At 40.9% G+C, this 26153-nt stretch overlaps 1 protein-coding gene across 7 annotated transcripts in view; it reads left to right on the top strand.

The window, feature by feature from the left end:
* Positions 1-26153, top strand: part of dus2 (dihydrouridine synthase 2) — a 114027-nt gene that overhangs the window by 82806 nt on the left and 5068 nt on the right. For all 7 annotated transcript variants that reach the window (XM_073069953.1, XM_073069957.1, XM_073069952.1 and 4 more), the window contains 4 exons: positions 3221-3342; positions 14800-14952; positions 18033-18120; positions 18728-18801. In XM_073069953.1, the coding sequence (XP_072926054.1) occupies positions 3221-3342; positions 14800-14952; positions 18033-18120; positions 18728-18801 (437 nt within the window). The remainder of the gene's footprint in view (positions 1-3220; positions 3343-14799; positions 14953-18032; positions 18121-18727; positions 18802-26153) is intronic.

The following is a 26153-nucleotide window of genomic DNA, read 5'->3' as shown; positions in this document are numbered from 1 at the left end:
AACCCTCCCTACCAGCTCCTATTTCACTCATTGACCAGATAGCCTTTACACCCTATCCCCATGTTCTCCCCGGCTTTACCCTACAGGCATATCCCCACTCCCATTTTGCCAGCAACTTCTTGTCTACTTTCCAGTTCAGATGAAAGATTGCCCACCTGAAAATTTCCCTTCCCATTGATATGGCCTGATCTGAATATTTCCAGCATTTCCTGTTCTACAAATCCTCATGGAAAGGGTACAGTATATCACCCCCTAGTATTTCACAAATACTTATCCGTTGCCACTCAAAGTCTTTATAGTTTAATTTGAACAGACATATATGAGAAAAGTCTAATATATAATTTCCACATCAGATATTCTATGCCTCTTGACAAATATGTATCATCAGCTGCTCTGGAAGTATTTTCCAAGATAGAACATTTGTAAAAATGGGGTAGGTAGAGCTTTTCCAAGGTGGAAATGCCCAGTATAAGAAGCCAGACATTTAAGATGAGAAAAGGAAATTTGAAGGAGATCTGTGGTATGTGCCTGGAGAGTATTAGCTATAAGGAAATGTCGGACAATTACATTGAACATTACAGGCCTTTCAGCCCACAGTGCTGTGCCTTTTTAAACTACTCTAAGATCAATCTAACCATTTCTTCTCACAAAGACTTCCACTTATCCATGCGCCTATCTAAGAGCTTCTAAAATACCCCTAATGTATCTGCCTCTACCACCACCCTTGGCAGTGTGAGGGTTTTATCAGGAGTTTCAAAGTTTGAAGAGCGGCCTGTTAGAAGTATGTGAAATGATCAGAGCCATAGAGAGCATAGATGGTCAGATTTGGAAGGCAACTTTATTTTTTGCACAGTGATGGATGCCAGGAATGTGCTCCCAAGGGAGATGGTGGAAATAGATATTTAAGAGGTGACTGGTGAGATTTAGACCAGATAAAGTTAGATGGGATTAGTTTAAATGGCATCATGGTCGGCACAGACATCATGGGCCAAAGACAGCGTTCCTGTGCTGTCAGTATTGTTCTATGTTAAATATATGTATTTATATATTCTGCCAACAATTGCTGGCCATGCAGTATAATCATCTTGTTCTCTACACTAGGTTAAAATATCCATTATTTATAGCCGACCAGCAGAATAGGATAAGACCATAAAATGGAGGAGCAGAATTAGGCCATTTGGTCCATCGAGTCTGCTCTGCCATTTCATCATAGCTGATCCAATCTTCCTTTCAGCCCCAATCTCCTGCCTTCTTCCCATATCCCTTTATGCCCTGACTAATCAAGAGTCTGTCGACCTCTGCCTTAAATATATGTAAAGACTTGGCCTCCAAGATTCCAAAGATTCACCACTCTCTGGCTGAAGAAATTCCTCCTAGTTTCTATTCTAAAAGGACTTCTCTCTATTCTGAGACTGTGTCCTCTGGTCTTAGACTCTCCCACCATAGGAAACATCCTCTCCACATCCACTCTATCAAGGTCTTTCGCCATTCGATAGGTTTCGATCAAGTCACCCCTCATACTTCTGAAATAGACAATAGGTGCAGAAGTAGACCATTCGGCCCTTCGAGCCTGCACCGCCATTTTGAGATCATGGCTGATCATCTACTATCAATACCCGGTTCCTGCCTTGTCCCCATATCCCTTGATTCCCCTATCCATTAGATACCTATCTAGCTCCTTCTTGAAAGCATCCAGAGAATTGGCCTCCACTGCCTTCCGAGGCAGTGCATTCCAGACCCCCACAACTCTCTGGGAGAAGAAGTTTTTCCTTAACTCTGTCCTAAATGACCTACCCCTTATTCTCAAACCATGCCCTCTGGTACTGGACTCTCCCAGCATCTAGAACATATTTCCTGCCTCTATCTTGTTCAATCCCTTAATAATCTTATATGTTGCAATCAGATCCCCTCTCAATCTCCTTAATTCCAGCATGTACAAGCCCAGTCTCTCTAACCTCTCTGCGTAAGACAGTCCTGACATCCCAGGAATTAACCTTGTGAATCTACGCTGCACTTCCTCTACAGCCAGGATGTCCTTCCTTAACCCTGGAGACCAAAACTGTACACAATACTCCAGGTGTGGTCTCACCAGGGCCCTGTACAAATGCAAGAGGATTTCCTTGCTCTTGTACTCAATTCCCTTTGTAATAAAGGCCAACGTTCCATTAGCCTTCTTCACTGCCTGCTGCACTTGCTCATTCACCTTCAGTGACTGATGAACAAGGACTCCTAGATCTCTTTGTATTTCTCCCTTACCTAACTTTACACCGTTCAGATAATAATCTGCCTTCCTGTTCTTACTCCCAAAGTGGATAACCTCACACTTACTCACATTAAGCATCATCTGCCAAGTATCTGCCCACTCACCCAGCCTATCCAAGTCACCCTGAATTCTCCTAACATCCTCATCACATGTCACACTGCCACCCAGCTTAGTATCATCAGCAAACCTGCAGATGTTATTCTCAATGCCTTCATCTAAATCATTGACGTAAATCGTAAACATCTGTGGTCCCAATACCGAGCCCTGTGGCACCCCACTAGTTACCACCTGCCATTCCAAGAAACACCCATTCACCGCTACCCTTTGCTTTCTATCTGCCATCCAGTTTTCTATCCATGTCAATGTCTTCCCCCCAATGCCATGAGCTTTGATTTTACCCACCAATCTCCTATGTGGGTATACCATGAATACAGGCCCAGAGCCATCAAACGCTCTTCATATGACAAGCGATTCAATCCTAGAATCATTTTTGTGAATATCCTTTGTACCCTCTCCAGTTTTAGCACATCCATTCTGAATAATGTTGAATGAGGTAGAAGTTGATTTCAGCCACAAGTTTCTTAGCATTTCTGGTGCCCTAGAGGTGTGAATTCCCTGAGTCTGGAAACCAAGATTTAACCATATGCCAGAAAAAGAGGGATCTCCCGATGGCCATTCCCATAATGCTATTTGTGTTATAATTGGGTTTTCTTTATCTAGTTTTAGGACTTAAGTGAAGATCTGAGCACATTTTAGTCAAATTTATGCAGAAATAGAGAAAATTTTACAGGATTCACAAACTTTCTAGTGCCACTACATTACATATAATTTTACAACATTTTGAACCAACTTGAAATAATTGGCAAGATTTATTTTTAAGGAAGTTTATGCTTCTTAGTCCTTTGAGAAAGTATGGGTTTAATCACTGAATTTTTTCCATTTATTCCCATTCTGCAGGCAATTAGATATGACAGCCATTACTCAAATACTAAATACTGTCTTTGTCAAATGTTGAGAGATAAATTAGAATCAGCTCAAGGAAAAAAGTTGCATGCAGCACAGTCAAATGAAGAGATTTGGTGAGTACATTATTAATTTGTAGTCTGTTGAGAAAATGCTGTGTCTATGATAACCAAGAATGGTTTATGCATGTGTGAAAGGAAAGTTGTGGATTTCCAAAAAATGGCTTAATTTGCTTTGGATTAAATGGCACTTAAAATCATGGGTAGAAGTTTGAGAGGACTTGTCAGATTAGATTTGCCTGGGCAAGCAATTGCAGTACATGTTTTTAGATGATATTTGATATGGCTATTATGCACTGGTTTCTCAGCGACTGAATTTCGGAGTAACATATGGGGTGCTGATCATATGGACTGTTTTTTGCCAAAAGGTGCAAGCTTCTTGAGGGTTATTGGAGTTGTCTTTATCCATGCAGCTGGACAGCATTCCATCACAATCCTGATTCGTGCCTCATGGATCAGGGAACGGTTCTTGGGGTGTCAGGAAGTGAATCAAGATACTTCCCCTTCAATTTAACTGAATCTACGTTTCTTATGTCACTGGTCCAGTTAAGTTCCTGGTCAACATTAATGCCACCAGGATGAGGCCTCAGCATCAAGGCACGTGTCAGTCCATGCTGTTTGCTTCCACTTGCCATCACTCAGCATCTCAGCATCCCTCCATTCCTATACCTATAAGATTTTTGACCTCATTTTTGAAATGTCCAGTCAATTCACAGATCACAAACTCATCTACCTTTTGTGTAAACAAATGCATCCTTCCTTCATTCTTGAGTGATGCAGCTCTACTTCTAAAATGATTTCTTCTAAATTGTCTGTGATCTATGGGCTGCTCTGAATTTCTTCCCTCTCTAATTGAATGTACAGGAGAAACATATGAATGTGGTATGTGCTTTTTACAACTCTTTGACTCCATTATATTTCTTGTTTTTTTTCTTTGATTGAGAAGTAGCTTGTTCTGTTACAGGATCTCTGGTTTCATTAAAACACAGTTAGTTTTTGTTTAAACCTAATGTGCATTAAATCAAGCCCTTGATTGAAAGTCTCGTTATGAAAATAGCCAATCTGATAGGGGAACCAACGCAATCTTTCAAAGCTGACACATTCAACTGCTACCATATGTAACAAAACATACATTGAGATCTATAGTTTAGTTGGCCTTCCGTTCATTAAGGTGGGAATTGACTGGGAAATTAAATCCAAATGAGTCAATGTTTACACCATTTGTTAATTGGCTATTCAGTTCCTGTTGCATGCTGACATCTCACCAAACCAATCTATATTACGTGTGCTAATAGTGCTTCAAGTTTCTCCTGATACCATAATCGTTTACAGTTGAGCTAAGATCATGTAATCAGATTCACCAGTTTGCGGAACTAGGTAAAATGAAAATTAACTTATTATGATTAACTTTTACATTTCTAATAAGGCTATCGGATGAAATTGCAGGAAGTTCTAAAATTAGTGAGCTCCATCATGGGTCCTTGCATCTGTAGTACCCAAGACATCAAAAGGAGCGGTGCCTCAGAAAGGTGGCAGCTATTATTAAGGGCTTCCATCACCAAGGACATACCTTTTTCTCGTTACCATCGAGAAGGAGACACAGAAACCTGAAGGCACACACACAGCGATTCAGGAACAGTTTCTTCCCCTCTGCCATCGATTTCTGAATGTACATTAAACTCGTGAACACTACCTCACTTTTTTTTTAATTATTGTTTTCTGTTCTGGCACAATTATTTTTAAATTTAACTATTTATTTACACATACATACAGTATATATATACTGTAATTCATTTGTTTATTTTCTTTCTCTATTTGTCATGTATGGCACTGTACTGCTGCCACTAAGTTAACAAATTTCGCGGCATATGCCGGTGATATTAAACCTGATTTTGATTCTTCTGATCCTGATGCTGTACAGGTTTCCCCCGCTATCCGAAGGTAGAGCGTTCCTATGAAACAGTTCATAAGCTGGAATGTCGTAAAGTGAAGAAGCAATTACCATTTATTTATTTATATGGGAAAAATTTGTGAGTGTTCACAGACCCAAAAAATAACCTACCAAATCATGCCAAATAACACATAAAACCTAAAATAACAGTAACATATAGTAAAAGCAGGAATGATCTGATAAATACACAGCCTATATAATGTAGGAATACTTTTCTACAGTTATTGCAGCACTGTCCACCACAGCGAATATCTCATGCAAACGCTCCCGGCAGAAGCACTTTTTCCAGAAACCTTCAAGCTATGAAGCTACCGAATAACGCATAAAAATACACAGCCTATATAAAGTAGAAATAATGTACGCCTAGTGTAGTTACACTTACCAAAATCGGGAAGACAGTGAGGACACTGATGATGGTGTGTTAGGCTGAGTCGTCGGAGGTTGAGTTGGTGGGACACTGGGGTGTCATCTCATCGTCGTCTGTTTCCATCAGGGCAGGCAGGTCACCTTCTTCTACGTCTGCCTGCCTCAATGTCGAAGGTGAAGTTTCGTCGTCTGCTGTGGTTGATGTGGAAGGCTTGGAAAACGACAGTATGCTTGACTGCTTAGCCTCACGCATTTTTCTTTCATACAGTTCCTTGTAAGCACTCAAACCATCCTGCAAATATGCCCTAAACCTACATACCCTTTCAAAATTAAAGTCATACTTTTCTGCAATCATTGCAGCGTTGTCAATCACAGTGAAAATCTCACGCAATTGCTTCCCGTTCAGTTCCTGGATATCTTCACTTTCGGGCCGTTCGCTACTGCGTTTGGTTTCAATTGTTATCCTTTCCTCTTCATCAGTTAGTTCTTGGTCATGGGATGCCAAAACCTCTTCAACATCATCTTCATCAACTTCCACAAACCCTTAGCCAAACTCACTATGTCCTTAATTCATTCACCACGATCGAAATGCTTAATTATGTCTAGTTTTACGCTAAGTGTAAGACCCTTACGCGCTCTTTTAGGCTTTTCCGATACCTTAGAATTCATCTTGTTAACGGATGCACAAAATAAATCGACGTAAAGCACAGAAGCTCACAGGCACGTGTTTGAACAATGCCAGCTAGAATGCAGTTCCGGAGGAGAGGAACTTGGCTGCTCGGTGTGCACTGCCTTTTTTTGTAACAGTGAAAACACCTTCTGTTAGCGAAAACAGGTAACTAATGTAGGTCTTTCGTAACAGCGAGTCGACGTAAAGCGAACTTCGAAAAACGGGGGACACCTGTATATGTCCAGTGGTATGGTCGCATAATGATTAGAATAACACTACTACGTCACCAGCAATCCGAGTTCGTTTCCTGCAGTTGTCTGTAAAGAGTTTCTACGTTCTCCCCATGGCCTCATGAGTTTCCTCCGGGTGCTCTAGTTTCTTCCCACATTCCCAGAAAAGACATATGGGTTCACAGGTTAATTGGTCGTATTGGTATAATTGGGTGGTGCCAAAAGGGCCTGTTATCATGCTGAAACAGACAAATAGTTAACTAATTAATGAATAAAAATAATATATATTGGTAATTTTTTAGTTTTGATGTTATTGTCTGTAGATTCAAATTGCTTTTACTGGTTTTAATAAATTGATCTGTAAATGAACTGAAGTTAATGCTGAAGTATTCTTGAACGTGGAGGAGGAGAATTGGGTTTCCCCATATCAGGATTTAACTTCACTCATCCTCACTACAGATCATTTGGCTAAAAATAGACCCAGTTTTCATTTGAACACAAACTCTGCAGGGAGTTGCTCCCATTGATCTTCAGCTGGATACAGTAGAACAGCAATTTGCAATGTTACTTGTGCCATTTTTTTAGTCAGCTAATTGTGCTGTAAATCAGTTAGCACATGATCAATATGTCCAGCCAGAAAACAGGCCCAAACTTGCAAAAGAAAACAACAGTGATACATGTTGGAAATCTAATACAAAATAGAAAAAGCCGAACAAAAAACCTGTCAACTTTTTTCAAAGAAATAACAAGTTGATATTCTGTTACAAGATCCTTCCTCATACTTGTTCACCCTCACTGCTTTTTTGCATGACTTGCCTCTTGACATTGAGAGACAGCTAGATTCTAGCTTAAAACAATTGTCTGCAGGATTTTGTCCATGAAAATCTTTGTTGCAGATGCATTGTAATTATTGTCAATTTGATTTTTATTTTCGTAAATGTTTGCCTTTGCGATAATTTGAAGCTGAATTGTCTGTGCTCATGATTCTCGACTGTGTCTAATAAACTTTAACCATTCTGATTCTGTACTGGTACTTGGCCATGAATTACCAGTTAAGGGAGACTGAGGTAATAAATCAGAGAATCTATTCCACTGACGATAGCCCTCGGGGGGAACCCACCTTGTGTATCTTAGGGAGCCCATAAAGTCTTGGTGGTACCAGTGCCTGAGGTAGAAGTGTCTTGCGTATGTCTGCTTGCAGACCGCATTTCTTCAGTAAAGTGAAGGTTGCCAATGGGATCGCGCTATAGAACTCTGCAGGAAGAACTTTGAGGAGAGGGCTTCTTCAGATACATTGATAACACCTTTGTAGTGTGGCCTCATGGACTCCAGACATTCCAACAGTTCCATGACCATCTGAACAGTATACATCGAAAAGTTCAATTTACAATGGAGATGGAGAGGAACATTTGCCTCCTGTTCCTGGACATTCTAGTACCATGGAAACCGGATGATAGCCTTGGACATGGCGTCTATTGGAAACCCACTCACACGGACTTGTACCTCAACAGTAACAGCCACCATCACGCCTTCCAATATAGACCGGTTCTTTCTACTTTGACTAGCTATGCAAAAACGATTTGAGACCTGGAGAGTCTCCCCGAGGAAATAATATGGTTACGCACGATGTTCCTGCAGAATAACTACAAGGTGAAGGAAATTAATCGGGTCCTTAAAAGGGCTGACAGAAAAACCAGGAAACTTAACAACAAGGAGGAAGCAGTTGCTACCGTCTGTCTTCCCTATGTTTCCTGGTTTGTGGAAGGATCGCCAGGATCCTGAAGAAATACCTGATTAACACCATCCACAAACCCATAAGGAAGCTCAAAACGTGGCTTATGCAGGTCAAAGATGACCTGGGCTGACGTTTACAGGATTCCCTGTGAATGTGGAGTAGCATATATTGGCCAGATGGGACACACAGTGGAAACCCATATTAAGGAGCACAGAAGGTGTATCCATTTGGGTCACTCAAAGAAATTTGCAGTAGCAAAACATTGCATTCACAATGGCCATAGGATTGACTTCAACGGCACAAAACTACTACGCCACACCAGTGGCTTTTGGGGCCGCCTGGAAGCCATTAAAATAAAACTATAGGAACAGAATTTTAACAAAGACAGAGGTCTCACTCTAAGTAAGAACTGGAATTTAATTGTAAGCAAGGTGGGAGAGCGGAAACCTGATTGGATGAGGACTAACCAATCAGGAGGCATAGAATACAAGGGTATAAATGCCACCAGTCTAGATATGTCCAGGCACCATCCCTGAAGAAGATGGCAGAATTTTTCTTCTTGTAGTTCTACAACACTTATTCTAGTGACACACACAAAATGCTGGTGGAACGCAGCAGGCCAGGCAGCATCTATAGGAAGAAGCACTGTCGACGTTTCGGGCCGAGACCCTTCGTCAGGACTAACTGAAAGAAGAGATAGTAAGAGATTTGAAAGTGGGAGAAGGAGGAGAAGATCCGAAATGATAGAAGACAGGACGGGGAGGGATGAAGCTAAGAGCTGGAAAGTTGATTGGCAAAAGGGATACACAGCTGGAGAAGAGAGGAGATCATGGGATGGGAGTCCTAGCGAGAAAGAAAGGGGGAGGGGAGCACCAGGGGGAGATGGAGAGCAGGCAAGGAGTGATTGTGAGAGGGACAGAGAGAGAAAAGAGGAAAGAAAGGGAAAATTAATTAATAAGGGATGGGGTAAGAAGGGGAGGGGGGCATTAACGGAAGTTAGAGAAATCAATGTTCATGCCATCAGGTTGGAAGCTACCCAGACAGAATATAAGGTGGTGTTCCTCCAACCTGAATGTGGTTTCATCTTGACAGTAGAAGAGGCCATGGATAGACATATCAGACTGGGAATGGGACGTGGAATTAAAATCTGTGGCCACTTATTCTAGTTAACTAACTTGCAGATCCCATATCAGGACTAACTTGGCACAGGATCTCAGAGAAGATTTCCCAAGATAATTGGCAGCAAGTGGAGCTGCTTCCTCACAGTACCTGAGACTCAGATTCAGCATCTGCCTGTATGCAATTTGCATGGGGTTAATCCAAGTGCTCTAGATTCCTCTCACATTGCAAACGCATACAGGTTGGTAGGTAGGTTAATTGGCCACTGTAAATTGTCCCTAGTGTGTTGGTGAGGGGTAGAATCAGTGGGGCGAGTGGGAGTTGATGAATATTTGAGGGGAATAAAACAAAATGGGATTAATGTAGGAGTAGTTTTACAGGGTGGTTGATGATTGACATGGACCAAAGGACCCACTTCTATGCTGTATCTCCGTGTGACAACATAATGAAGGGCTGGGAACCTCAACAAGTTTCTGCCCCCACCTCTGGGCCAAGCGGAGTGGAAAAAATGGCTGTGAGAACACACCCAGTAAATTCAGGATCTCCATGTAAAACCTAACAAAATCCAGTCTGGTATTCTGGGGGTGGGGGGCAGTGCAGTAAGAGTGGAGAGTTAGGAGGGAATGGGGGAACACATTTGGGGGGTGAACAAGAGAATTATGCAATGGGTACAAACTGTTTATCTTTGACATTGATGAACCACAGTTGCCATCTAATGGTGCAGACATCAAACTACAAGTCAGTTTGGTTTAATATTGCTTGCAATTTGCTGTTTGCTTTATCATAACTCACACTATCCCACTGTCTGCTTCATGGCCTTAATTTTATTTTGTTTACTATAACTACCTATTAGCTATTTAAAATTTTATTTGGATTTAATCTTTATGAGAATTTTTTAATATATGTACAAAATTTCAAACAATTTCTAACTTTGTATTATTTGAAGAACTGTGACTTTCAGGTGCAATTGCAGACACCCTCAGAATCAGCACTGCTGCTGTGAGGAAAAGAGAACATTTTAAAACTATGCAGTACATTTTATTGTGATTATCGTATTGATATTATTTGTTTTTAAACAAGTAAAACTGTGGATGCCACAGCGTTTAATATGGAGACTAGAAACTAATGGTCGCATACAGTGAAGTGTTTTGTTCTTAATCCTGTTGGAGTAGCTCTTATGAGCTGTAATTGTGAGCTAGGACTATGGGTTTGGGAATAGGACAAAGTTAGTGAGCAGTAAAATGCTGAGAAGCCAGCCTTAATCCCCAGACTAGGTAAGTGTGTGTTTGTGAGCAACCCCTGAGGAAAGACCAAGAGCTTAAATTCATGTTAGCATATCAAGTAGAGTGATTTTGACATAAGTTGCAGCTCCGTGAGTATCCTGGTTTACCTAAAACCCCCTGTGGTGAGAAGTTGAGAGCACAGTACTGGTCTGATGGAAAGCTGATGACCAGGAGCTTTACTGACTGCTTCTGTGAAAGACTTCCTTCACAGAACTCCTGAGGAGAGATAACATTGTAAACTTTGGAGACTCATTCGAAAACTTTGCAAATAACTGCAAGTGATCTACACTGGAAAGAACTGAGCTAAGAGTCGTACTAGTGATACTGTGCGGCTTTGAAACTTGGCTGATGATCCACACAGGAGAAAGGGGACCATCATAAAGATACAGCTGCCAGGAAGCCACATCCAAAGAGGATAAGTTTCTTCATATATTGGGTCAGTAATGCTTCAGAAATCTCAGGGTGGTGCATCAGACAGTGGCAGAAGTTTGCGGCTGCTACAGGATCTGCAAAAGGAGCCATTTGTCTAGGGTTTACCAGTGCTGTCAATTACCATTGTCGATGATGTCTTTGCCTCAGGATCCTTCAAGGTTCTGCCTTGACAGCCATACACCTAATCAATTAGGTCTGTTGGTGAGGATGAGCAATAATGCCTAACAGAACAATGAGTGCTTTACTTTGCACCCTCCCCAGTTTCCCACAGCCACAGAGTCCCAGTAATATTTGCCACTGGGTCTACCAATGTGCAAGCTACTCTGTTACCACAGTGAGATATTTATGTGAATGCACACAATATTCCCACAAGCTGGTGGCTGTTTAGAGATGAGAAAGACCTGGTTAAATTGTGGCTGATGATACTGTAAGGAACATAGTCAATGGGGCCCAAGACAACATAAAACCAGACATTTTAGAGGAAGCCATTGACTTGCTGATGACATGCACTGGAAACCTTAACAGATGTTGGAGTGTTTATCAGTAGCAGACAGCCATGGTTTCCAGAGGGCCCAGGTTTAGTGAGTTTTGCAGTGAGGTTTTATTTAGTATGACCACCAAGATGCAGTTCACAGAATAAACTGAGAGACAGAGGGTTAGTATAGAAAAGTAGTGGTGAAGTGGAAGTTCAGCCATGATCTTAGAATAGCAGGCATAAGTTAAGGCCAAATGGCCTGCCCCTGCTCCTATTTATTGTTTTTAGTGGAATTGGAATATGTTACATTGATATAGTGACTTGGTTAACCAACTAAGTTAATAGAAGTTGTTCACAGGTCAACTGCACTTACTTCCAGATTTCCTGCATATTATCAGATTATCCCACCTATCCAACATCAGTCCAGCACATTGGAAACTTGGAATTCATCTCCGTCTTATAGCTAGCTCAATCTATCTATCTATCTATATATATATCTCTCATTAGCTCTCTGAGAATACAAAAGAAGCAGCTCATATGGGGTGATTAGAACACAAAACAATACAGCACAGGAACAGGCCTTTTGGCCAATGTCAAATTCAGCTAAACCTCTTGTGTATCTGCTTCCACCATTGCTGTGGCAATCCATTCCAGGCACATGTTGCTCTGTTTAATTTTCTTTAAGTGCCCCACACATCATCTCCCTCTCACCTTAAATACATGCCCTCCAGTATTTGACATTTCTAACCTGGGAAAAAGATTCTGGCTGTCTATGCCACTCATAATATTATAAACTTCTATCTGGTCTTCTCTCATCCGACAAAACTCCGGGGAAAACAACCCATCCTTTTCAACTTCTCCTTATAAGCTCATACTCTCTAATCTAGGCAGCATTGTGGTATACCACTTCTGTTCCCTTTCATTCTTCTTGTAATGGGGTGATCAGAACTGTATACAATAGTCCAAGTGTGGCCTAACCAATGTTTATATAACTGCAATGTAATTTGCTGATATTTACGCTAACACCCCAGCCAATAAAGGCAAGCATATCATATGCCTTTTTTGCTACTCTACCTACTTGCATGGCTACTTTCAGGAAATTAGGAACTTGGACTCAAGATCTGCGGCCCACGATCTTGACTGGTCGCTACCTGCAGTCACTTTTTACCTCAATGTTATATTCAGACTTTCCATCTGAGATATTTAGATATTTTCACTATTAAATGCTAGCTTAAAAATATATCCAAAAAATTACAAAAAAAGTGGAAATGTGAACAAGATGTTTGGTTATACTATTCAAACACATTTCTGCCAAGGGAATAATATTGAATATCACACTGATGGGGAAGCTGCTATTAAATATGTCACAAAGAAAGTGTGAATTTTACACATGGCAATATTTATATCCCAGGCATATCATAAAAGAGGAAAAATTGTTCACCAGTCTTTTAAGTATTTTTGAAAAAAATGTGTAAATCACTTTCCCAAATGGGTTATGTTTCAGTTTTCCTTAAAACCACATTGTAATTCTGTCACATAAACTGAATTTAACCAACAAGTCTAAAAGAAAACAAGTTGTATTTGCTTATTTTTTAATTTCCATTCCATTTATTGCCAGAACTAAAAAGACTTTCCAATTGTCCTGCCAGTGACCAAACCTTGAATAAACATCAAAATTCTGAACTTTACACATGACTATGATCTGTATCACATTACAGTTTTTGGACCGTATAAGTCCAGCATCATTACAAAGTTTGTAGCCAGTTTGTGCAGAGCAATAGCACATGACCCAATAGTCTGTTTTGGAGGTGATAATGTTCTTTAATCTTCAAGTTAACCAGCAATCTGAGATGGGAGGTGGGCTGTGGTTTTATGTTACGTCTGAGAAATGACACATCTGAGTTCACATTTTAGTGTCAGTCAGATAACTTGTCGTGTCTCCTTATGACACATTGGGCCATTCAGTCAACTGAGTCAGAGCATTCCCATCAGTCCCATTCCTCCACATTTCTCTATAACCTATTTTATTTCACATGCTTGTCCACCTGCGTTTCTCCTGCCAAGCCATGTTCCCATGGGGTCAGGTGGTCCTGGGCAAGACTTTGCCCTGGAGAGCAATAGCTGCAGGAGGCAATGTCTGTGTGGAAGAGAGCCACAACTGGACTCTTGGCAGGAGGGTGTCTGAAAATTCCATAAGAAATGTGTATTTTGTTTATAAATTACTGCTCTTTGGGGAGGTTAACAGTACTTGCAAATCTTAGTGCCTACGAGTGTGAAAAGTAGATGAAATGTACTTTAGGTGATTTTCCTAATGCAACAACAGTGCGATGTAACATAAATCATTAACAACAGCCTGGAATTATCCTGATGTTAGGAAGCTGAGAGTGACCATGGACGAGATCCAGGCCTGACCCTGTATTTGTCTTTGAGGTTGCGAAAGCTCACAGAACCCAACAAGAAGTGTTTTGGTGAAACATAACCTGTCTATGCATAGTTTTTCAGAGCTGTGTGGATCTGAGCATGAATCCCTGGAAATTCTGACTAGATAAGCTTTTGGAAAATACCTTATTGTATCCCTCCACTAGCCCCCCCCCCCCCCCCACCCCAGCTCCTACTATGATTCATTTATGTGCCATCCAGCAAAAGAAGTGCTGGGTGTATTCAAATCCCCATGGGAGGTCAATTGTTTGACTGCAGAAGAGTTAATGATGCAAGCTGCAAATGATGTTCAGTGTTTGTTTGAACAGACGGTTAAGTGAGCAGTGTTAACAAAGAATGCTGCTGAAATTTAGCCCTTTAAAAACTAGTTATTAGAGGGGTAATACCTAAACAACAAAATAGAACTGTTGCTTTTCATACTGATACAGTCGAACACTATGCTGGCGTCTACTTTTAGTTGTTGCACTTTATTCATGTTATTTGGGGTAGTTTCACACCAGCACATTTTTCTTCTGCTAATCAATATCCCACCACAAATGAAGGATTGAATTGCATGCCTGACATTAAAAAATCATGATATGGCCACAAAATTGCTTCTGTATGGTTAAGCCTTCAAATTCTCAGCAATTTATCTTTGTTGTGACGTGGGGCAGTTTACAGACCACTGGCTTAAATGTGATTTCCCTCTACTTCTCACCGCATATTCGTATTAAAAATGAAAAATATATTGAATACTGGTGGTGTAATTTGTTGAAACTGTTTTTTGTAACTAATATGAACACCATTCACTGATTATGGATGGATTCTAATACAGTGAGGCTTTTGAAATGATTGACTATTACAAAGAAGTTATGGCTGACCTGGAGACAAAGAGGAATCGGCTGAAATCAAGAGATCAAGGGAAATCGGAACATCCTGAGGATAAGGAATACACTGATACCATACAGATGGCTGTCAGGTTCAACAAGTAAGCTTGTAAAATATTTAATTTACTACAATGTGATAGTAATTTGTCTGAAGAATCTTATAGAAGTACATTTACTTTCAGAAAAGTTATTTTTGCATTCACTTTCAAAATGTAATTCCATTAGTGGCTTAAGAAGTGCATTTCCTGCCCCAATCAAATGTGATATAAAATCTTATGTCAGAGAAGTGAACCTACTTGACTGAAGGTCTATAAGCCCAAAAGACATTGGATTAAATTAGGCCATTTGGCCCATCAAGTCTGCTCCATCATTCAATCCTGGCTGATTTATTTTTCTGCCCAATTTATTCTTAGTTTGACAACCTATGAAACGCCACTTTAAATATACCCAATGACTTGGTCTCCACAGCCGTCTGTGGCAATAAATTCCACAGATTCACCTTCCTCTGGTTAAAGCAATTCCTCCTCATCTCTCTTCTAAAGAGATGCCCTTTGGTCCTAGACTCTCCCCCTATGGGAAATATCTCCATGTCCACTGTGTCTAATCTTTCAATATCCAATAGGTTTCGGTGACATCCACCTCCCTCTGCGCCCCCCCCCCCCCCCCACCATCCTTTTAAACTCCATTGAGTACAGGCCCAGAGCCATGAAAAGGTTTTTATATGTTAACCCTTTCATCCCTGGGATAATTCTCATCAATCTCCACTGGACCCTCTCCAACATCAGCACATTCATCTTTAGATATCTGCCCAGAACTGCTCATGGTACTCCAAATTCTTATGAAGTCTCAGCTTTATATTCTTCCTCTTATATTCTAATCCTCTCAAAGTGAATACTAACCTTGTATATGTCTTCCTTTCTACTGAAACAGCCTATAGATTAGCCTTTAGGGAATCCTGCAGTATGACTTCCTCATCCCTTTGCACCTCTGATTTGTCCCCATTTATAAAACAGTCTGTGTCTTTATTCCCCAAAGTCCATGACCATACATTTCCCTATATGCTATTCCATCTGCCACTTCTTTACCCATTCTCCCAATCTGTTCAAGTCACTCTGCAAACTCTGCTTCCTCTGTACTACTGCCCCTCCGCTTACCTTTGTATCACCCACAAACTTGGCCACAAAGCCATGAATTCTGTCATCCAGATCATTAACATATAACATGAAAAGTAGCGCACCCAATAGGATGACTGGGAAACACATTAGTCACTGGCAGCCAACCAGAAAAGCCTCCCCTTTATTGCCACTCTTACCCTTGTGCTTGTCAGTGGTCTTATTTTCATGCAAGTACCTTTCCTGTAATACCATGGGTTCCTATCTTGTTTAGTAGCCTGATGCAGCACTTTGTCAAAAAGCCTTGTAAACAACATCACTTGGCTATCAAACATCAGGGCTTTCTGATGAATTAAAAAAAAAGACATTTTACATCATATTTCAGATATATGTGAAATAATAAGTAATTATTTGACCTGGTGAACATTCCATACCTGCTGTATCCATGAACAAGCAAACACTGACCATTAGTTCCAATTGTATAAAAGTCGTGAACAAGCAATTACTGATGATCAGTTCCAATCCTGTAAAAGATTGATAAAAAAGTGCTTATTGGATTTGAACCTTCGAATCTCAGCATACTGTAAATTGAGATTATTTAGATGACTTTTGTTAACTTTCTCTTCATTTTTTTCCTAATATTTGTATATTTATGCTGGGTTTACACATTGGGCACAGTTAAGAGAACAAGATGTTTAGTTGCTGGTTAGCCTCCGATCTTTTACTTTTGAAATGCAGTATTTTAAAATTCCTTTTATAATTGTCATTCATAAAGGAAAGAATAAATCAGGTGGAAAAAGGATAAAGGAAATTAAATAGGTTTCAAGGTTTTTTTAATAGAGAAAGCCTACTCATCGTTATATTTGTTTAGAATGAAAAAATTAATTTCACAAAGGCTCTCCCACAGTCTCACAGATTACTTGGTAGTGTATGAGTTGTTATATAAACAACCTGACTAGTTTTAGCTAAAAACTCCCACATTACTCCCTAGCAGCTAATTTTCTCCTACACGTATAGGTAAACAAACACACACACAAGAATAGACAGTTACATAAACATAAAACTCAAACACACATGCAAACAATTAATTTACACATGTGAATAGCAGCATGCGAATGGACATGTAAACTGTTTCATTGACATTCTGTGTTTCAGCCGAGGAAGCACTTAAATTCAAATAATGCTGGGTGCCTTGTCCCAATCCACAACTACTGGAAAGAATTGGTATAAAAAGACAACATCCTGGGGATGTTATTCTTATCCAGAAGAGTCCACGAACTGCATCAATGCAGAATGCCAAAGGAATACTTAGCCGTAGACTCCTGTTCAGAGTTACTGTTAGTTAAACTAAGCTGTATTTTCCAGAATTTGGGCAATGAACTGTGTTTCCTTGCTGAGGCACCAACCAAATGCATATGCTGTGTGGCTTAAGGCTGAGTCAAAGTTGCTGACTTAATTAGCTGTGAAAATGGGAAATATACACACACTTCTATGTCCTGGCAATGGGGAATCTTTTCCACTGTCGGCTGTGTCCAGCATGGATTATAATGTCATTCTATCGTATTGCATGGAATGCAGATTGCACTACTTTCTTTTTGAATGAAGTATTTATCAAGTTAATTACAATAGTTGAGTTTGTGAAGGAAAAGCCTGAGTGAACATGATACAAAACAAATACGTGTGAATTAGCTGCTGGAATGTTGGAGCAACTGCAGCCAGAGGCAGTCATCCACAAACCATTTTTCCACCATTCTTCATGTTTTCCAACTGGCAGCGGGAGCTCTTTGGCAGATTGAAAGGCAGAGTAACGGGAATTGTAGCTATAATAGTTTGCCAAAGAATGCAAGATTGAAAGGTAATTGCAGGCTATCCAGAAACTGGTGCAGATATCCATTTTACACTGTTGATGAAATTTAATGTCCAATGAATTGTCCTGTTCAGTGAGTATGTTAATAAAAATATTTGGACTTTTTTTAATCAGCCCAGCAATTTATCATAAGTTAAAATTAAAATAATTGTTCATTTACATTTGAAGCATTTACTGAATGAAGTTTGTGTTGTTCCTACAGACGTGAGTACCCACCACAAATCACACCCAAGATGATATTACTTGAATGGTGTCGAAAACAGAAGTTTCCCCAACCAGTGTATGAGACAGTAAGTTTTAAGCCATTAATTTACACTGTAATATGTTTTCTCACACAAACAGAGATGCTTTTAGTGTTAATATAATAAAATAATGCTGCTTTCTTAAACACTATAATTCCCTTCTATATCTGGAATATTGTACATAGCTGTGTTTATTTACGGTTGATTAACTTTTCACATCCACTTTTCCGTGGATATATGTTCCACACTTCTCTTAGGTCTAAAAGTTGTGAGGCTTTTAAAAGTTAACAGTCTTTTCTAAAGTTGAAAATTTCAGTCTCAAGATATTTCTTCAATATTAGTGGGAGTGATCTTTCCTGTCATTTTTCCATGGCTGTAAATTTAAAAATTATCCATAACCTTTTCACAGAAGTGCTTGATGACATGAGAGTATTCAGCACGTTGATTTTTAGCCAAATTCCTTGTTTAGTGACTAGTGCCAACACCTTCACTGCCTATCTAACTGGAAACAAGAGTAAAATACCATAAATGGTGGAACTTGAACACAAGCAACCCAGCATTTTGATTTTTTTTTTTGATAAATAAGATGTTTTGGTTTGTGCTACTTTCAAAGGATTTAGGGCAGATTATTTAACAATGTTTTGCTCTGTGCTAGGTGCAAAGACCTTCAGATAGATTATTTAATTCAGTCGTGACAGTGGCAGACCAAAAGTATAGATCCTCCTGTTGGTAAGTGACATCAATGTTGTTCCTCTGTCTTACTGAATTTTCACTCTGCTGCACTAAATTTAAACTAAGTATAAATAAGTAAAATAAGCTCTCCACTTGTGAGATGTGTTAAATGTTGATTTATTACACTTTCTGATTATGAATAAAAAACAAATCTTGCAGAAGCTTGAGTTAGTATACTGTGTTAAAGAAGAGCCAGGAAAGAGCTGTCATTTGCTTCTGAATAAGAATTATTTAGTGCTCCAGGCTTTTTTTCCCAGAAACATTTGATTCACAATGCATAGATTCCATTTCAGCTGCATACTTCGTAAGATCTGATTCTTCAGCCACATATTTTACAAGGCACCTCCCAACGGCAAGCAATTGGAAATTATTCTTCCTTTCATGTTAACTAACGATCACAAAAGTTTTGTTTTAAAAGCACCAAAGAGGGCAGCTTGGAGATGTCCTCCTAGAGGAAGTTCCTCAAAAACGAAGGAATGTGCTTCTGTTTTGGTTCCATTGGATCCAAAGTGGCCATTGACCTAAAGACTTGCATTTCAGGAAATCTGAACATTTGGTTGTCCTCCTCCTACCTGCATACAGACTGAGACTAAAGAGCAAGGCAACAGAGAAAAGGAGCAGGGAAGCTTCTACAGGACTGCTTCAAGACAGCAGACTGGGCTTTGTTCGAGGATTCATCAGGAGACCTGAATGAATACTCAACGGATGACAGAGACTTTATAAAGACACATGTGGATGTGTGTATCCCTTCAAAATCATTCAGAGTCTTCCCCAACACGAAGCTCTAGATGAAACAAGAGTCTGCTGAGGGCTGGATTGGTGGCGTTTAGGTCTGGCGATCCAGGGAAATACAAGAGGTCCAAATATGACCTCCAGAAGGCCATCTAATGTGCGAAATCTCAACAATTCCGACCTCAACTTGAATCAGAGTGAGATGCTTGAATCTCTTGGTACGGCCTGAATGCCATCACTTCCTACAAAGCAAAACCAAGCAACATAATGGCAACAAAGTTTTCCTTATGTTCACTTTCACCGACAGAACATGGAGGTAACTTCATGAACCCCTACAGCACCTGATGACTCTATGATTTCAGTCTCTGAGGCCAATATGCGACCATCCTTCAAGAGGGTGAATCCACAGAAAGCATCTGGCCCAGACAGTGTACCTGGATGAGTACTGAAGACCTGTGCTAATCAACTGGCTGGAGTGTTCACTGACATCATCAGCCTCTCACTTCCTCACTCAGGTATCCCCCTGCTTCAAGCAGGCTTCAATTGTACCAGTGCCCAAGGAGAGCATGGTAGTCTGCCCCAATGACTACCATTCAGTTGCACTTACATCTGTGCTTCTGAAGGTTGGTCATGAAGAATATTAACTCCTGCCTGAGGAACGATTTAGATCTACTCCAATTTGACTCCTTTCACAGTAGGTCAACAGCAGATGCTGCTTCGTTGATTCTTCACTCAGCTCTGAGCTCTGGAATACCAATGAAGATTCATACATCACGATGCTCTTCATTGACTACAGCTCAACATTCAACACTGTCATCCCCATAACTCATCACTAAGCTGCAAGACCTGGCCACAATACCTCTCTGTGAAATTTCATCCTCGATTTCTTCACTGACAGAGAGCTGTGTGCCCTCTGCTCCACTTGTTCCATACTTATGATCATGTGGCTAAGTACAACTCCAATACCATATTTACATTTGCTGACTACACCAGTGTTGATGGCCAAATCAAAGATGGTGACAATTCGGCACACAGCAGGGAGATTCAAACTCTGGTTGAGCGGTGCCATAACAACAACCTTTCACTCAGTGCCTGTAAAACCAAGGAGCTGATTATCCTTGGAGGAAAAGCTGACGGTCCATGATTCAGTCCATGATCAGAGGTGGAGAGGATCAGTAGCTTTAAATTCCTTGCTGTTAACATTTCAGAGGACCTGCCCTGGGACCAGCACATAAATATCATCACAAAGGAGGCATGACAGTACTTCTATTTTCTTAGAATAGACTACAACATCTTCCCAACCACTAAGGTCAGGCTAACTGACCTTATAATGTCCTTTTTTCTACCTCCCTCCCTTCTTTAAAGAGTAGTTTGGCATTTGCACTTCTCCATTCCTCCAGAACCATTCCAGTATTTGGTGATTCTTGAATGTTCATTACTAATGCCTCCACAATCTTTTCAGCCACTCTTTCTGAACCCTGGGGTGTAGTCCATCTGGTCCAGGTGACTTACCTACCTTCAGAGCTTGCAGCTGCCAAAGCATCTTCTCCTTGGTAAAAGCAACTACACTCACTTCTGCAACCCCCACGCCCTGACACTCTTGAATTTCTGGCATACAGCTAGCGTCTTCCACAGTGAAGACTGACGCAAAATACTTATTAAGTTCGTCCCCTACTTGCAGGACGGTGAACCCACTGAATTGAATTCATCAGACCCAGATGGGGTACCTGTCCAAATACTAAAGACCTAAGCTGATAACTGGCTGGAGTGTTCACCGATATCTTTACCACTCGCTTCAGCAGGCTTCAACACTTACTCCAATGCCATATTCAAGTTTGCGGACAACACCGCTGTAGTGGGCCGACTCAAAGGTGGTGACGAATCAGCATGTAAGAGGGAGATTGAAAATCTGACTGAGTGGTGCCACAATAACAACCTCTCACTCAATGTCAGCAAGACCAAGGAGCTGATTATTGAACTCAGGAGGAGGAACCAGAGACCATGAGTCAGTCTTCATCAGTGGTGGAGAGGGTCAGCAACTTTAAATTCCTTGGTGTTATCATTTTAGAGTTGTGGTCACCAACCTTTTTAAGCCCAAGATCCCCCTACCTCGGCCATAGTCAAAGGCGAGATCGACCCCGAGATCAATTAGTTACACGCATGTGCACCGGGGCAGAAAATACCGGAAGTAAAACCCCGCAACCCGGAAGTAGAATTAATGTATAAACACCAGGGGTACCCACCCTTTTTTGCACCACGGACCGGTTTAATATTGACGATATTCTTGCGGACTGGCCGACGGGGGGGCGCGTGTTAAACACGACCGGAATACATCGATACTCAAAGCAGGTTCCAGATTATTCCGCAATTTAGTTTTCGTGGCTCTCAGCACTTAGCTTCTGTCCCGCACTGCTCACGTTCTTTCCGCTGAAAAAACTCAGCGGGTTTGTCTTTAAGTGCAAGGTGCTTGGACTCAAGGTACAAAAGCAGTTTTGAGGGCTTCATTGCCTCATTAGACAGCCTCTGGGCCCGAACTGCAGCCTCCCGCCGCCAGACGCCTTGGCCAGTTGCAGCTGGTTGTGGGTGGGGTGAGAGGACAAGGTCAGGGCCAGAGGTCCCCGGAGAGAGTGACCGACCGAGTGGGGAGTGCGACAGGGTGCGTCCCCGCCCCCCCTTGTAGGATCTATCGGCCAACAAAAGTTTGTTTCAGTAGATCGCAGCGCGGTAGCTGCTCTGATACTTGCGGAACCCTGAGCCTGAATTAGATCATCTGTGAATATTTTAGCACCGGGTTCCCCACGAACATTCGGTGTGGTAAACAGGTTCAGAGGCAGCGCTCCAGGCCGGCAGCAATGGCACTTCCCGCCGGCCGCGCGCGGCAAACCAATGATCACTGGCGCGAGGGTATCGCTGCTTTTAGGCGACTGATGTCCTCGCGTGCATTCAAGTTCAACAGTGGGCATGATGGGGAATGAGGAAACGTTCAACTGACTCACATTGTTTCCTTGCGGCTGGGGACCACTGAATTACACTGTGTAAACACAAAGTACACTGCAGATGCTGTGGTCAAATCAACACGTACAAGCAAGCTGGATGAACTCAGCAGTCAGCAAGTTGTATGCTCATTTCAACGGATGCTGCTGAGTTCATCCAGCTTGTTTGTACGTGTTGAATTACACTGTGTAGTACGGGGAGCTACACACATGCGCACTGGGTAGAAAGAACGGAACTAAAACCCCGCAACCCGGAAACAATCTTTCAACAGTATTTGGGGTTTTTTCGGGATCTACTGGGAAAGTCTCAAAGATCGACCAGTCGATTGCGATCGACGGGTTGGTAACCACTATTTTAGAGGATCAGTCCTGGGCCCAGCGCATAAGTGCAATTACAAAGAAAGCATGACATTGCCTCTACTTCCTTTGGAGTTTGTGAAGATTCAGCATGTTATCTAAAACTTTGACTAACTTCTATAAGTGTGTAGTGGAGAGAGTATTGATGGGCTGCATCACTGCCTGGTATGAAGACATCAATGCCCTGAATGGAAAATCCTACAAAAAGTAAGAGATACGATGCAGTCCATCAGAGTCCACCGTGGAGCACGTCTATATGAAACGTTGTCTCATGAAAGCCATATTCATTGTCAGGGACCTGACACCACCCAGGATATGCTCTCTTCTTGCTGCTGTCATCAAGAAGAAGATACAGGGGCCTCAGGACTCACATCACCAGGTTCAGGAACAGTTATTACTGCTCAACCATTGAGCTCTTGAATCTAAGGGGATAACTTCACTAAACTTCTTTAGCCCTATCCTTGAAATGCTCCCACAACCTATGGGCTCACTTTCTGGAACTTTTCATCTCAGGTTCTCAATATTTATTGCTTATTTATTATTATTGATTTTTGTATTTGCACAGTGTATGTCTTTTGCACACTGGTTGAATGCCCAAGTTGGTGCAATATTTCATTGATTCTTTCATTGATTTATTGAGTATGCCTGCAAGAAAATGATTCTCGGCATTGTATATGGTGACATGTAAGTAGTTTGATAATAAATTTACTTTGAACTTTGAATTCCCTGTACATCACTGTAATATGGAAATATTTGACTTTATCTTCTCCTTCTCAAACTGCAGGTGAATTCTATCATATTATAATCACTGCCTTCCAAGGGTTTCTTTACTTTAAGCTCCCTATCAAATCTAGTTCATTGCACAGCATGCAAACCAGAATTGCCTTTCCCCTGGTGGGCTCAGCCGCAGGCTGTTCTAAAAAGCCATCTTGTAGGCATTCTACAAATTCTCTCTCTTAGGATTCAGCGCCAGTCTGATTTTCCCAATCTACCTGCATATTGAAATCCCCCATGACTATTGTAATAAGGGCAAAGTCACATGCCTTTTCTATTTCCTATTGAAATTGATATCCCAGATCCTGACTACTCTTTGGGGGCCTGTATATAACTCACATCAGGGTCTTGCAATTTCTTAGCTCTACACACAAAGATTCTACATCTTCCAATCCTATATCCCGTCTTTCTATGGATAATAAGTCCTTTATAGGAGTAGACTGGTATTCATTAGAGCAAACTCTACCAGAAGTTCCAAAACATGATTAAAAGCAACTTCACTCACAAATTCTCATCATCTCCTACATCTGAGAAGGGTAAGACATGCCAAGGAATCTCAGAGGCATTTATAAGTTTAATAGCTAAGGAACAAGCTGTCCTGAAATGTACAATTAAAGACGTCACTGCTTACTCATGAGGGCATGTTTTCATTAACTGATTAAATGTCGTGAAACTGATTCCATCAACACAAATGAAAAGTGTTGTTGCACACAAATGGTTTAATTAATAAGGTGTGTAATACAAAATTAATGATAAATGTGCATCAACTATTAGCTGAAGTATTATTTTTCTGCAGTTTGCAGATTTGGGAGCCTCCTAATCAAACAGACAACACTTCCCATTTTATAGAAAATTGCATCAAGTGTATCACCCAGTCTGTTTTACAAAAAAAAGAGCATTAAACAGAAGTGGTAAACAAATGTTGGTTTTAGATTAATTAGTTAACTGAGATTAGTTTATTACTATCATAGACACCTGGGTGCAAACAACTTTGCTGTGTGCATGAGGTTCACAGAGTAATTAGACCTGGTAATAATAAATACAACAAATAGCACCAGAACAGCTCTGAATAAGGCAAAGATTGCAGTGCAGTAACAAAAATACTGACATGACAGAAGTGGAATAATGGAAAGAGAGGTAAAAGATCTAGCTAATGAAACAGGCTACAAACCAGAGGGACTTGAGGGGCAGTCTTAACACGTTGATGGAGTGCCAGCTTCGTGTGAGGAGGATCGTGATCAGAAGAGAATGGACAAATGAAGACAAAAACTGGGCCTAGTCTACAGAAGCATGGAATTTACAAGACAGGGTTTGTACTTTTGGAGTAGGTTACAGATAGGGATGATCAACACTAGAAGTTTAAATAAAGATGATTTCATACTTGAGGTGTTAGAGAATTGAAATGAGTGAGCACAAGAGTGGTAAGTGAGTTAGATTTACTGCCTGTTATAACAGTGGTATATTTTCAAATGATGACATTATGAAATTGGAACCAAAACATAGATTCAAGCGAGATAGCAAGATCTAATACAGTTTGAGATCATTTCTGGACAGACAAATAAAATCCATAGCAAGGGTGTACTGCTTATGACAATAGAGAAGACTGTGGCCCATTTAAACCTCAATATGGTATTCAGAACATTTACAGCGTAGAGCCATGAGCATGATGGAGAAATGGAACGGAGTGTCATCAGTGTAAAAGTTATTGACTGTTGTACTGCAAGGACCCATGTAGAATGGAGGTGGAGAAAATACTGAACGCAGAACCTCAACTGACTCACATAGTGAAAATGTCAGATTGGGAAGAGAGGCAGTTTGGAGGCTTCATCGATTTAGACAGCAAGAGATCATGGGGTCAACATGTCAAAAGCTGCACTCAGTGAGAGAAGGAAAATGCACAGTGCCTGTGGCCATTAAAGAGAGTTTGGCCCTGCATTGTAGGTTGAGGTAATTCTGGAATTGGCTAACTAATCAAATTAGTAAATGTCTGAGAGAAGGATGTGGATTTAGGAAGCAGCAAATGTTAAAGGATTAGTAGAAAGACATCTAGTTTTTTTTTGGAGAGTAAGATGAAGCTGGTAGAATTGAAAGAAATGCGTGTGGGCATATGGTATTGCTCCAGAATGAAGCAGTGGAATATTCAGCCTGCAGACAGACCTTGAAGAACAAACAAAAAAATTGTCTTGTTCTCTTTGATATTTTCACATCTTCTTTTGGAAAATGGGCGAGATTTTCAAAAACACAAGATCCTATGCCTGCTGCAAATCCAGACTAACACATACAAAATTCTGGAGGAACTCAGCAGATTAGGCTGCATTTATAGAAAAGAATGAACAGTCAATGTTTCAGCCCAAGACCTTTCATTAGGACTGGAAAGGAAGGGGGAAGAAACCAGAATAAGAAGATGGGGAAGGTGATTAGTGAAACCAGGTGAGGGAGGTGCATGGGTGGAGAAGGCAGTTGATAGCTGGAAAGGGCAAAGGGATGAAGAAG

The sequence above is a fragment of the Hemitrygon akajei genome, chromosome 17 (genome assembly GCF_048418815.1).
Source record: "Hemitrygon akajei chromosome 17, sHemAka1.3, whole genome shotgun sequence".
Lineage (NCBI taxonomy): Eukaryota > Metazoa > Chordata > Chondrichthyes > Myliobatiformes > Dasyatidae > Hemitrygon > Hemitrygon akajei.
This window is presented reverse-complemented; position numbering and strand designations above follow the sequence as displayed.